A 12,041-nucleotide genomic window follows, 5' to 3' on the forward strand; every position below is an offset into this window, starting at 1 on the left:
ATAGACGATATCAGTGATATAATTGTCTCTATTTGACCCCAAAACATACTTAGAACAGTTTGGAACCCAAGCGACGACTTCCCGAGAATGTGCCAAGTACCAGTACATAGCCAGACTCCCTTGAAATTGGTGCCTCTCATCTCTGTCGTTTTCTTGCAAATGTGTACACTTATGCTTGACAAATGGCATAATTAAACGGTTTCTTCTTTATTTGAATATACAACAACTACATGTATTCTGGCCAGCCCATTAACGCTTTCGCAACACTATGGTGTAAAATTAGTGTGCATCCACCACTAGAGTGTGAATTGGGAGGGGCAAAACACAGAATCAAGAATTAAAAGTTTAATATCTATATTGTACAAGTTGTACGATTACAATCCATCAACTATGCGAAACAAAAAGACTTCACCTGCAAGTAGGAACAAGTCTAGACCAATGTATATTTCATATTTCATAAAGTCAAATGTAATCTTGGAAACAAACCATACATGTACACTCATATACAGCCACGTAAGTCCATGCATGTCTGGCCACACAGTGAGTCAATGTTATAAAATGCTACATGTACATGTAGCTCTCACTCTCACAATATGTGATGATCTCCTTACACATTTTGCAGGGCCTTTCTTCTGACATCAGCTGCCTGTTCCCGTTTCTAAATGAAACAAATTATCAACCCCTACACCTCCATTCACCCCCTACTCAGCCCCAGCCTCCACATATTGAAGGGCCTTTCTTTTCACTTCAGCCACCTGGGATGGGCTCCCAAATTTCTCCTCAAACTGCAGAAACTTCTTGAAGAAAAACTTCATCTTCTTGGCCGACATCTTCTGGCTGATCACTCTGTTATAGAGGCTCCTGAAACATATGTAAATGTTTGTGGTTCAACTATGAGATCTTTATGTACATGTATTAGAACTATACTATAATTCTTCAGATAGATATGCAAAAAAAGATTATACAATAATTTTAATAATATTATTGAGCTTTTTTTCTTTAATTCCATTTAAAACATAGTCTCAAACCTATATCTCGATCTAAGTTAAGTGCAAACAAAGCCTGAAATTTCAGTTGGCACATGGGCAAAGTATCTTTCAAAATATCCCATAAATAAGCTCAAAATATTTTTTATTCTCTGAATGCGACTGGAAAGTGTTAATGTGTATCCCAGGTGCCTTGTTTCAAAGTAATGTCAACCTTTTTTCTATGAATAAATAATAGCAACAGCAACTACAAAAGAATAGAACCAAACAACTCCACCCACCTCGTATTATCATGCTGTCCAATCTTGGTGACCATGTCGATATAGACTGACCAAAGGTCAGTACGGCGGGGGTACGTGCTCAGGGTGTTCTCAAACATCGTCTTGCCTCGCTCCGGCTCCCCGAGCTTGAACTCAAACTGGGCAAACCGTGTAATCACGTCCACATCTGTAAATTTTGAAATGTATGTTTATTGTAATGAGTATCATCTAAGTTTTATATGTAATATAATAAGTATGGGAAAAACTGCCAGAGAAAAAATGGAAAATAACATACCCGGTAGATAAGAAATATTTGTCAAACATAACCTCTGAGTACCTCTTTGTCAGAATCATGTGGAAAATTGACTCAATAAGTGTTTCAAGAACAACAATGGGTTAAACCCTGTTACTTTAAGCAGCAAATAAACCTCGCCACTTACGATGTCTCATGTCCAGGCTCTTAAGGGCTCTCTGCATGAGTTTTCGTGCAGAGTCAGACCGCCCCTGTTGGAAGTAAAACTCCCCAAACTTGAGCCAGACATTCTTGTTGACAGAATGTTTCCTGACCAGGTTGTTGTACACTTGCTCAGCCTCCTGTAAGGATATTGTAATAACTTTAACACATACAAAGCACTAGAATTCCCCAAATAGGATAGCTGCCTGTTAAGAGCATCAATTATTTGTACTAGTAAAGTCACAATGACCATATACTCTACAATCATTCATTTAAAAGCTGTTAATTGGTAATGAAAGTGTGACAATGATATGGACGCCTCACAGTGAACACAACAATTGTACACTACATACATAGTTGCACTCATAATTTGTACAGTTAAGGTCACACAAACCCATTATATTACCTTGACTTTTGACTTATTGACCCCAAAATCAAAAGGGGTCATCTACTGACCATGATCAATGTTCATACCAAGTTTGAACACAAAAAGTCATTCAAAACTTATCACTATAATGTCAACAATGCTTCGCATGCGATGAATTAGGAGAACCCTCACCTCCATCTTGCCAGATGTTGTGTATATGTTGACCATCTGGAGGTTGACAGCAATGGAGTCACATTGCTTGGTGGCTCGAGCTAGAACCTCTCCCACAGACTCAGATGTGCCATACATGTTCTCCAGATTCAAGTATGCCACCCAGACATTCAACTTCTCCTGCTCCTCTCTGAAACAACAAGCAAAGTATATGTTATATTCATCGATATGTATATATAAATGCCATATTTCTGGGAGGCTTTTCAGGGGATTTTCATTGATTATCATTAAACACTCATAAGCACAGGGTACACCACAGAAGGTAGAAAATTCAGCTCAGCCTCTTTATATGCTTATCAAATATTGCTCTCCCTTAGCCAATTTCTGACCAGTACGCGCAAGGGCTGCTGTAAACTACTTTTTTCCCATTGGTCAAGGGGCATAATTCAACAACTTTTAAAAGGAAAATAAGCACAAAAGATACAAACACAGGTCATAATCTTCCTGCAATGATTTGCGATCTAATCTACCCAGTATAAACAGATCATTTAAGTTTGAGCCAGAAATTGAAAACTTCTATTTGTTTACCAGAACTTTATTGAAACAGCTATGATTTGATAAGATTTTTGTTATTTTCATTACCGGCTATATTTTTTTTCTGCTTTCTTTCTTACAAGAACAAGATTTGGGCACACTGAAAGCATTTTTTTTCTACAATTGCATTCATTATTTTGGCACACTAAAAACATGCTTTTCTACAAGAGTGTTACTTTAGCGCAATGATAGTGTGCTTTCTTGTCTTTAAGTGAAAATAATGAACCTTTAACATGTATATGCAGTCTATAATATAAAGTAAGTGTTCTTAGTTTCATGTGAACAACTATTAGGTAATATAAAGCTTTCAACTTATAACAAATCATTAAAGAATAAAACAGACTTCATGTTTAAATTACCTAAAGGAGATGGTTTTAAGAGCCCTCTCAGCAACGGAGCGAGCCTTGTCTATCTCAGTAGACTCCAGGTGGAAGGCCATGTAGCGCAACCAGACAAGCGAGCTGTTGGGAGACTGGAGAACCAGTCTGTCAAAGTCGTCTGATGTTTCTGGCCTTCTGTCCCCACCCAACACTTCCATCTCATACTGAAAGTTATTTCAATAGTGGCTCAATTCATACATATTTGACTAGACTTCTCAGCTATAATTTTTTTTTTAGACAAACTGGGGCTTGTCATTCTAAGATCCCAATATGCTACAAACTTATACTCCTGTAAGTATTGTTAACTTTTTGTAACCGATGATGATTTTCAGAGAATTTAAGCTAAAAATAACAAGGTTTGGTGTTCCTATAATCGAAAACTACCCCCATACCCTCACTCACTCCAAAAAAGAAAAGAAAAAAAGAAAGACAACTCTTGAGCATCTATTACTAAGGCAATGGTGACTATAAACACACATATAGTCCATTCAGATAGTATGCATGGGTAAAGACAGAGAAATTGATAAAACTGTATCATGATTATAGTACCAAGCCATTGACAGATCTCTGATATAGATATACATGCAATACCTTGTATAACTTCTTTTCTTCCTCAGCCTTTTCACGCCTGATCTCTTCTTTCGATTTCTTTACTTGTGGCTGAAAAATATACGATTCATAAATATCAGTATGAGCTTGTTGGTTCATTTGGAAAGGATGTGCCATTGTTCATGGTCTGTGTAAAGCATGTTTATGGTTTATTATGCACTTATTGCCAGATGCCAACATTTCCCAATTAACACACATCTTGTGATGATAGAATATACATGATTATACATATAGGAATGCCATTGGTAAAAAGATCAGTTTAGAAAACAAATTTAATGTAGACTTCACATTGAACTTCAAATTACGATTATTTCAAATATATTCTTGAAAGCCAGTCCTTTCGAAGTTAAGCTCTAAGGTGGTTGCTCTAACCTGATTGTTGTCATCGTCGGAGTCCTCGTCACTGGTCTCCCCTGAGCCAAGGGCAGGGATCTTGAACTCCGTATCCCAGGAAAATCCAGCCCCTACATCAAGTACTGGCTTCTGAAAGTAGAAAATTGGGTCATTCAAATTGAAGAAACTACTGACTACCAGGTAATCCTTTTAAAATCAAATGAACATGAATATCCATATTGTGACAACACTTGTCTGGTATTTACAGTTGACAAGGGGCATAAATCTGCAATATTTAAAGCCAGAGTTATGGTCCCTGCTATGTATGTGCGTATTGTCTCTGGCAATATGTAAACAAGTTTTATTTCAAATTCTTAATGATTTGTGAGTTAAGGCCAAGGTTAAAAACATTGCACAATGACAACGCCCATAACAATGACACCAAGGGTATGACAATACCTCATCTTTTTTGTTGAAAATAGAAAAGCAAATAATGAAATACAATAATATAACATAAACTTGCTTATGACTTGGGAACAAAAAGCAGGCTTTATGACAAAGAAAGTTTTGTTTTAATTTTTCAAGAATCATCAAACAAAAATACTGCTTTTATGCATCTCTACTGATCATTATTGGTCCTACCCAAAGATGCAAATATATAGACCTTTTTTCATTCTTAAAGCTCTACATCAATTCAGACTTCTAAATGATTGTTTACTCACCTTTTCAGAGGCTGTGGACATAACTTTAACCTCTATTCCACTGTCAGAATCATGGCCTTCGCTATCCTCCATCACTTCTTGAGATACAGTTTCAGCTGTCTTAACAGTTTTATCTTTTTTGTTTTTAGATACTTTCTTGCTTTTAACAATGACCTCATTTTCCTTGTCACTTAACACCAGATCCTGTGACTTATCTTCAATTATTTCACCCTTCTTTTTTCTTTTCTTCTTTTTTCCTTTTTCAGTTTCTGAACTTTCACTTATTTTTCTAGTTTTAAGATCAGATATACCACTGATAATATCACTATTGTCATCAGAAGACTTCTTCTTTCCACTTTTCTTCTTCTTCTCAACTTTCATCACAGGTAAGTCCACATGATCAGCAATGTCCTCTTCAACATCACTATCTACAGCTTTGTCCTCTGCATCCTGTTCCATGTCTACACTGCCTGCAGACAAACTTCTTTGTCGTTTAACCTAAAACGATAAGAAAAATAAGTTGAGATATATCATGCCAAACTGAATTGCATAACACATAAGCTCTGGATGCTTAGGGGTACAGTCCAATTTGAAAGTACCTTTCTGGGGTGGGTTATATGTTAAAATGGAACAGCTCTTTGATAAATCATTTTTACCTTCTTATTCTCTGACACGCCGTCGTCCGACCCAACAGAAGATGAAGACAGCGTCCGTTTTCTCTGTCGCTGTTTCTTCTTGCCGAGTTTGACGGCCACCCCTGTGTCCTTCTGAAGCATGGACAGGTTGATCTTGGAGCCGTCTTCTGCTTTGCTAAAAATAAATGACCAACAAATTTTTTCAGAGGTTTAATATTGGAACTTTTTGCAAGAACCACTTAAACAGCTTGACATTAAATTTGAAGTTTAAACAATTAAAAATGTATTCCGTATGTAATTGTCTGGTTAGTGGAGTGGTTAGCGCATTCGTTTCTCACCTAAAGAACTCGTGTTTAATTCCCGGACTGAGTTCATGTGAGTTTGGTTCGTGGTTACTAAGCTGGACAAGTGGGTTTTACTTCAAGTACCCAAGTTTTCCCCACAATACAAGATCACACTCTCACCAACGAGAGCGATTAATATAATGTTGTAATAAGTTCTTTAACAATCATTGTAACTAAATAAGTTTTTACTAAAATTCAGTCCGAGTTTATTCTTACCTTTTAACCTTGACTGTGACAACTTGGCCAACAGTGAAGTGGTCAGTAGTGTGGTCAAGGGAGCGATCAGCTATGATGGCATCTGGAGGCACCATGCCCCACACACCATGACCCAGGCTGGAAGGGAAAGGTATTGGTCAGTTGCAATAATGTTTTTCCAGTAGTATAAGTTTTTTTGTATACTGGGATAGGCAATTTGAGCTATGATTACCTACAGTGAAGTGGTCAGTAGTGTTTTCAAGGGAGCAGTCATACTATATTTAACTAGAGTAATAAGTTTTCACATGACCATCATAAATGAATGACCTTGCAAACGTTCACGCTATATTATGCATTTAACGCTTTAAGACATCAAATAAGTATTTATTACAGAATGTTGATAGTTTCTTGTGTAAAACAACCATAACATATATTTTATATTACACAGTGTAATACAACTTTACATCAACATAATTTTACCCTTCTGATTTAGCATTCAACCATTTTACTGAAAAACAAGAGGCCCATGAGGGTCTATGCTCTACTGGCATGGCTCTTGTGGTCATTTTCAATCCAGAGCATGTATGTATGGGTAAAAGGCAACAAACATATAGTTCACATTTTGTGTTTGGGTTACCTGAAAACGTTGCACGTTCAACATCTGAGGACAGGAAGTGTTGTAAGCTGATTAGTTGCATGAACTTTTTTAATATGTGCCAAGTAAAAGTCATCTGACAAAAAAAAAAATGTACTTATGGTCAAAATTTCATTTCTGTAGCTTTAAAAACTAGAACTGTAAGCCATAGGCTAACGAATACCCCCCTCCCTCCATGTCTAGGTTGTTTGCCCTGGAGTTAGGCCGGACAAAGCTAATTTTGCCTACAAGGGGAGATAACTCCAGTCAGGGTCATGTGACCTGTACCAAATTCACAGAGGCGAAAGTTTACAACATGGCCATTAATTTCTGAAAGTTTGATAAAGATTTGTTGAATAATAACAAAGATGAATCCCGGACAGGGCTAATTTTGCCTACTTTAACACATCAAGGGGAGATAATTTTGCCTACAAGGGGAGATAACTCCAGTCAGGGTCATGTGACCTGTACCAAATTCACAGAGGCGAAAGTTTACAACATGGCCATTAATTTCTGAAAGTTTGATAAAGATTTGTTGAATAATAACAAAGATGAATCCCGGACAGGGCTTATTTTGCCTACTTTAACACATCAAGGGGAGATAACTCTGGTCAGGGTCATGTGACCCGTACCAATTTCACAGAGGCGCAAGTTTACATCATGGCCATTAATATCTGAAAGTTTGAAAAAGATTTGTTCAATAACGACAAAGATGAATCCCGGACAAAAACCCGATTCCAGTATACCCCCCCCCAAACTTTGTTTTGGGGGGTATAATAAAAAAAGTTGGCCCAAAAGTCAAAGTCAAGGTCATCCGAGGACAACATTGATGCTCGTTTGCAAAACTGTACACATGGTTCAAAATTTCATTTCTGTAGCTTTAAAAATAAAAAAAGTTGGCCAAAAAGTCAAAGTCAAGGTCATCCGAAGACAACAATGATGCTCGTTTGCAAAACTGTACACATGGTCCAAATTTCATTGCTGTAGCTTTAAAAATAAAAAAGGTCAAAAGGGGTGGGGCGAGCTATGGCCCCAGGGGCATAATTTCAACTATTTTGCTTGAGAAATCATATGATGCTCCACAACAATTATCAAAAATATGAGCCTTGTGGTTTGAAACAAGAAGATATAAAAAATATTTCTTAAATAAGTCTCTAGGAAACTTGTGACCCCCGGGGCAGTGCCAGTTTTGACCCCAGGGGCATAATTTGAACAACCATGGTAGCAGACCACTAAATTATACCTTATTTAAAATAGCAAGTGTCTGCATAGCTGGTTCAGACAAAAAGATTTCCAAACATTTCCCAATTAAAGTATACCAAACCTGTGAACCCTGGGACGTGGCCAGTAATGACCCGGGAGTCAGGGGCATAATTTGAACAAACATTCACAACCAATTTGTTTAGATGAATGTGTGAATTACAGACACTTTGGCCAATAGAGCTAAAAAATGGCCTTTGGCTTTTCAACAATATCAAGGCAAAGTAATTCACAAAATCAACTGCAGAACCAAAAAAAGCAAGTTGTCTCCCTTTAATCCTAGACTTGACTTTACATGTAAACTTGGCTAAAAATTGAAAATTCACTCATGCAGACTTTGCTGAAAATAGTTTAGCTAAAAATAGCATTTCTTTAAAACTCTAAATGCCTATAATCTAGGCATGCGTTGGCAGATCTTTGAGAGTTTTCGAAAGGAACCAAGCTCTGACGGATATCTAAATACTGTACAAGTTTTATCGAGATACAATCAAAACTGAAGACTGTATCGTGTTCACAAGCAATTGTTTACAGACGCACTGACGCACATACCACGTACACATTACCATCGCATAAGCTCTTTTGGCCTTTGGCCAGTAGAGCTAACAAATTGAATCTTCATTTTTGGCATCAAATGTGTAATTCAATAAAAGTAAATAACATTCATTGCCATGCAATAAAGATAAATGAAACTTGTCACAGAAAACTTAAAAAAACATGCCAAAGACATCCTTTATAGTTTTTCCTAAACTTGTTTCTTAATAATTTTGATTATGTTGTATTTTATGGCAATGGATGTAAGATCCTATATTTATGATATAAATAGACTATCACATTCTTAGTCATTTAATAGACTGCTGATGGTAAGCTTAGATTTGATTGTACCATTAAGTATGATCCCTTCCCAAGGTAGCAAAACCAGACATTAGAGTAATCATTCTCTATGCATGGTAGCAAAAATACTATAGAAATCTTATGGCAATTATATTGCGGCACCTGACATGGATTCCATTGTGTGAGAGAGAGGTGATGTAGCCGCGCAGAACCTGTCCTTCCTTCAACTCTGCCACACTCCCTACCCGCGGGTCGTGTATTTCACCCTCATCCTTCCTGTAATGTGAATCAATATAAAGACATCAAATGACATTGCCATAACTGTGTTGATAAGCATTATTAGTATTTATTACTTTCTTCATGATCATTTATCCCCTCAAGTAAATATTTTTAGAATTTTGCTACAAATAAAAACTTATCAGCTCTAACCGTTTAGGTCTAAGGGAGACAACTGCCCTCTTGGCTATCAGGTTAAACTCCTCCACTGTTCCAGTGATTATGTCCCCTTTTTTTAATCCTGTTGTCGGGGAGTCCTGGAAGTGGTCAGTGATGTCCGTCAGATTTACAGTGCCCCGCACACCGTCTGGTAACTGTAGCACGAGCCCAGTTTCTCGCTGTACGCACGTCACAATTCCCCGGGTCGGCCGACCCTCCTGAACCTCGACCTTCTTGGCTGAAAGAGATCATTCATTATCATATATATATATATATAAATCTGGAAATAGATCTTTCTTTAAACATGGAGTAATAATGCTTTTGAAAAGTCTGACACAGTTTTTTTAATCAGGATCGAAGTGATAGGCATTGGACCAATAGTTCTAAACAAAAGGCCCATAGTTACCAAAAGTATAAAGAAACACATCAACCTGTAAATACAACGTCTAGTTTTCTATTTGATAACATAAATTTTGGTAATAATGATACTTCTGATCTCCACACAGTACAGTAATGGCTGCTGTCATACATGTCAGATGTCATATAAGAAGATCAATATCATGTGACTTCATTCAAAAAGTTAATTTTCCAAAATATTTTTAATCTTTGAAAGCAAAGTTATTTCATGAAACTTTTAGGAAATATTGCAAGTAAACATAAAAAGAAATATTATTTTTATATTAAAGCTGAAATCCAACTACTATTGTCATGGTGACAAAGAACTTCTATTTTGGGAGATCACTCCGTAGAGTTTGGATTTTTTCGCAAAACCACATAATTCTTTATAATTAAGGAATTAATACATGATACAGGGACATTTAAATACATGTGAGGAAAGTTAGACCAACCACAGAAGGAGAGCTCTACTACTGCATCATTTTCCACACCAATTACTGTGGCATTGTAGCCCTTCCCCACAATGTAATGTAACCGGAACTTCTTCAGGACCTGGATCAAAGTCAGAGAGAACTTGTTTATCATATGCTAGAACATATCAGAAAACATTTAAATGAATAGAACAGAAGGTTAAAGATGAAGGCAACAAATTTCTCCATCACATTTCTCAAGTCCATATAGGAAGCAGTGTCTTTCATCCCAAATGTCCCAGGTTCAAGCCCGACTGATGGCGCTTTCTTATGGCCTCTCATAATGAACACCAGTAATGGTTTTGAAATTGATCTTGAGCATGATTCCAAACGAATTACAGAAATTACCACAAATGACCTATAGGATATCAGTATCAACTGAAGTTCGTACACTTGTACACATACCTGAATGAATGGTGTACCGTGTATAAATGTTAGAAAGAAATAAAGAAATAAAAAAAGTGTTATTTTTTTAATAGAAAAATTATATCGTTCCCTTTAACACAAACTTTATACTATTACTAAATCACATGTTTAAACACTTATACAGATCATAAAAAGCTGGTTGTGTACCTTGACATCATCGGAGAGGTGGAGAATATGCACTTTGCCCATCACCGAGGGACTGACCTGCGTCCACACACACTGACCGGTCACCTGAAATATGTGAGATACTGGGTCAAGTTAAGAATTAATAAGATGATTTAAGAAGATAATATCAAAGTGAAGTTTGCCAAAGACATCAAATTTGGTTTAGCATTAAGAATGACCTTGACCTTAGGGCTCCTGAACTGTGATCTAAGCTCGGAATCCCATAGGAGCCACCAAACCAAATTTCATTACGATTTTATGTAAAAGCTTTAACAAGAGTACCAAGGAGCGAACATCAACACTCATCTGTTGTTTTTATAGTAAAAAGGGGCATAACTCAACAATTATGAAAGCAAGAGTTATGAACCTTGCTATGCATAAGTTTTTTGTCTCTAGCAACATATATTTATATCCTTAAATGTTTTTTGAGTTATGGCCACGGTTATAAAATTTATTCACTAAGCCTCAGTCCATATACATCTTCAATGGCTGACTGACGTGTCCATAAAATGTCAAGTGATCCTCAGTGGTGTGTAATATTTCTTAAATGATGAGACAGTCCTTCACAAAAGGTAACACACAGAAAACAACAAAGATCAGGCAATCAAGATAAGGCATTCAATGAAAATCACACAAATCTGTTCCCCACAGTGTTTCTTCCAACATGTCTCACCTTAGTGACAAAGGCGACAACCTTCGAGCCGACGTCTAGCCTGCCTGTCGTACAGGAGAAGTCTGGCGGTAGGGTTTCCATGGCGAGGATGCTGGGCTTCATTGAACACTCTGGCATAGCCCGGTGGAGGTTGGGATGCGATATTGGCAAGTATCTGTAGGAACCAAATCAGACAGGGGCTAAACATTTTGAACATTCTCGACATGCATATATTACATCTAGATTTAAAATATAATGTCTCAGAAGTGACCTGTATTTTGGCATTCCAAACTTCTCTTGAATTTCATTTTTTATTGCGCAGCCAGTATACACACCCTTTGAAATAGCCTATCACTCAGACTTTAATATCACTATGACCACCCTTGTAAATAGCCTTACTTGAATGTTTTAGCCTCCCTGAAGCCTATCACTCAGACTTTAATATCACTATGACCACCCTTGTAAATAGCCTTACTTGTATGTTTTAGCCTCCCTGAAGCCTATCACTCAGACTTTAATATCACTATGACCACCTTTGTAAATAGCCTTACTTGAATGTTTTAGCCTCCCTGAAGCCTATCACTCAGACTTTAATATCACTATGACCACCCTTGTAAATAGCCTTACTTGAATGTTTTAGCCTCCCTGAAGCCTATCACTCAGACTTTAATATCACTATGACCACCCTTGTAAATAGCCTTACTTGAATGTTTTAGCCTCCCTGAAGCCTATCACTCAGATTT

At 37.1% G+C, this 12,041-nt stretch overlaps 1 protein-coding gene across 1 annotated transcript in view; it reads right to left on the minus strand.

Annotated features, from left to right (window-relative positions):
• Positions 1-330: 330 nt before the first annotated feature.
• LOC128212133 (protein RRP5 homolog) overlaps positions 331-12,041 on the minus strand; it is a 34,492-nt gene continuing 22,781 nt past the window's right edge. The window contains exons 29-43 of the mRNA XM_052917418.1: positions 11,320-11,473; positions 10,629-10,712; positions 10,038-10,137; positions 9,184-9,427; positions 8,917-9,030; positions 6,051-6,167; positions 5,512-5,665; positions 4,877-5,353; positions 4,194-4,304; positions 3,804-3,872; positions 3,192-3,376; positions 2,260-2,428; positions 1,687-1,840; positions 1,268-1,433; positions 331-861 (exon numbers count right to left, since the gene is read on the minus strand). Coding sequence (XP_052773378.1) covers positions 702-861; positions 1,268-1,433; positions 1,687-1,840; positions 2,260-2,428; positions 3,192-3,376; positions 3,804-3,872; positions 4,194-4,304; positions 4,877-5,353; positions 5,512-5,665; positions 6,051-6,167; positions 8,917-9,030; positions 9,184-9,427; positions 10,038-10,137; positions 10,629-10,712; positions 11,320-11,473 — 2,458 coding nt within the window. The 3' untranslated portion in view covers positions 331-701. The remainder of the gene's footprint in view (positions 862-1,267; positions 1,434-1,686; positions 1,841-2,259; positions 2,429-3,191; positions 3,377-3,803; positions 3,873-4,193; positions 4,305-4,876; positions 5,354-5,511; positions 5,666-6,050; positions 6,168-8,916; positions 9,031-9,183; positions 9,428-10,037; positions 10,138-10,628; positions 10,713-11,319; positions 11,474-12,041) is intronic.

This window comes from Mya arenaria, chromosome 12, assembly GCF_026914265.1.
Source record: "Mya arenaria isolate MELC-2E11 chromosome 12, ASM2691426v1".
NCBI lineage: Eukaryota > Metazoa > Mollusca > Bivalvia > Myida > Myidae > Mya > Mya arenaria.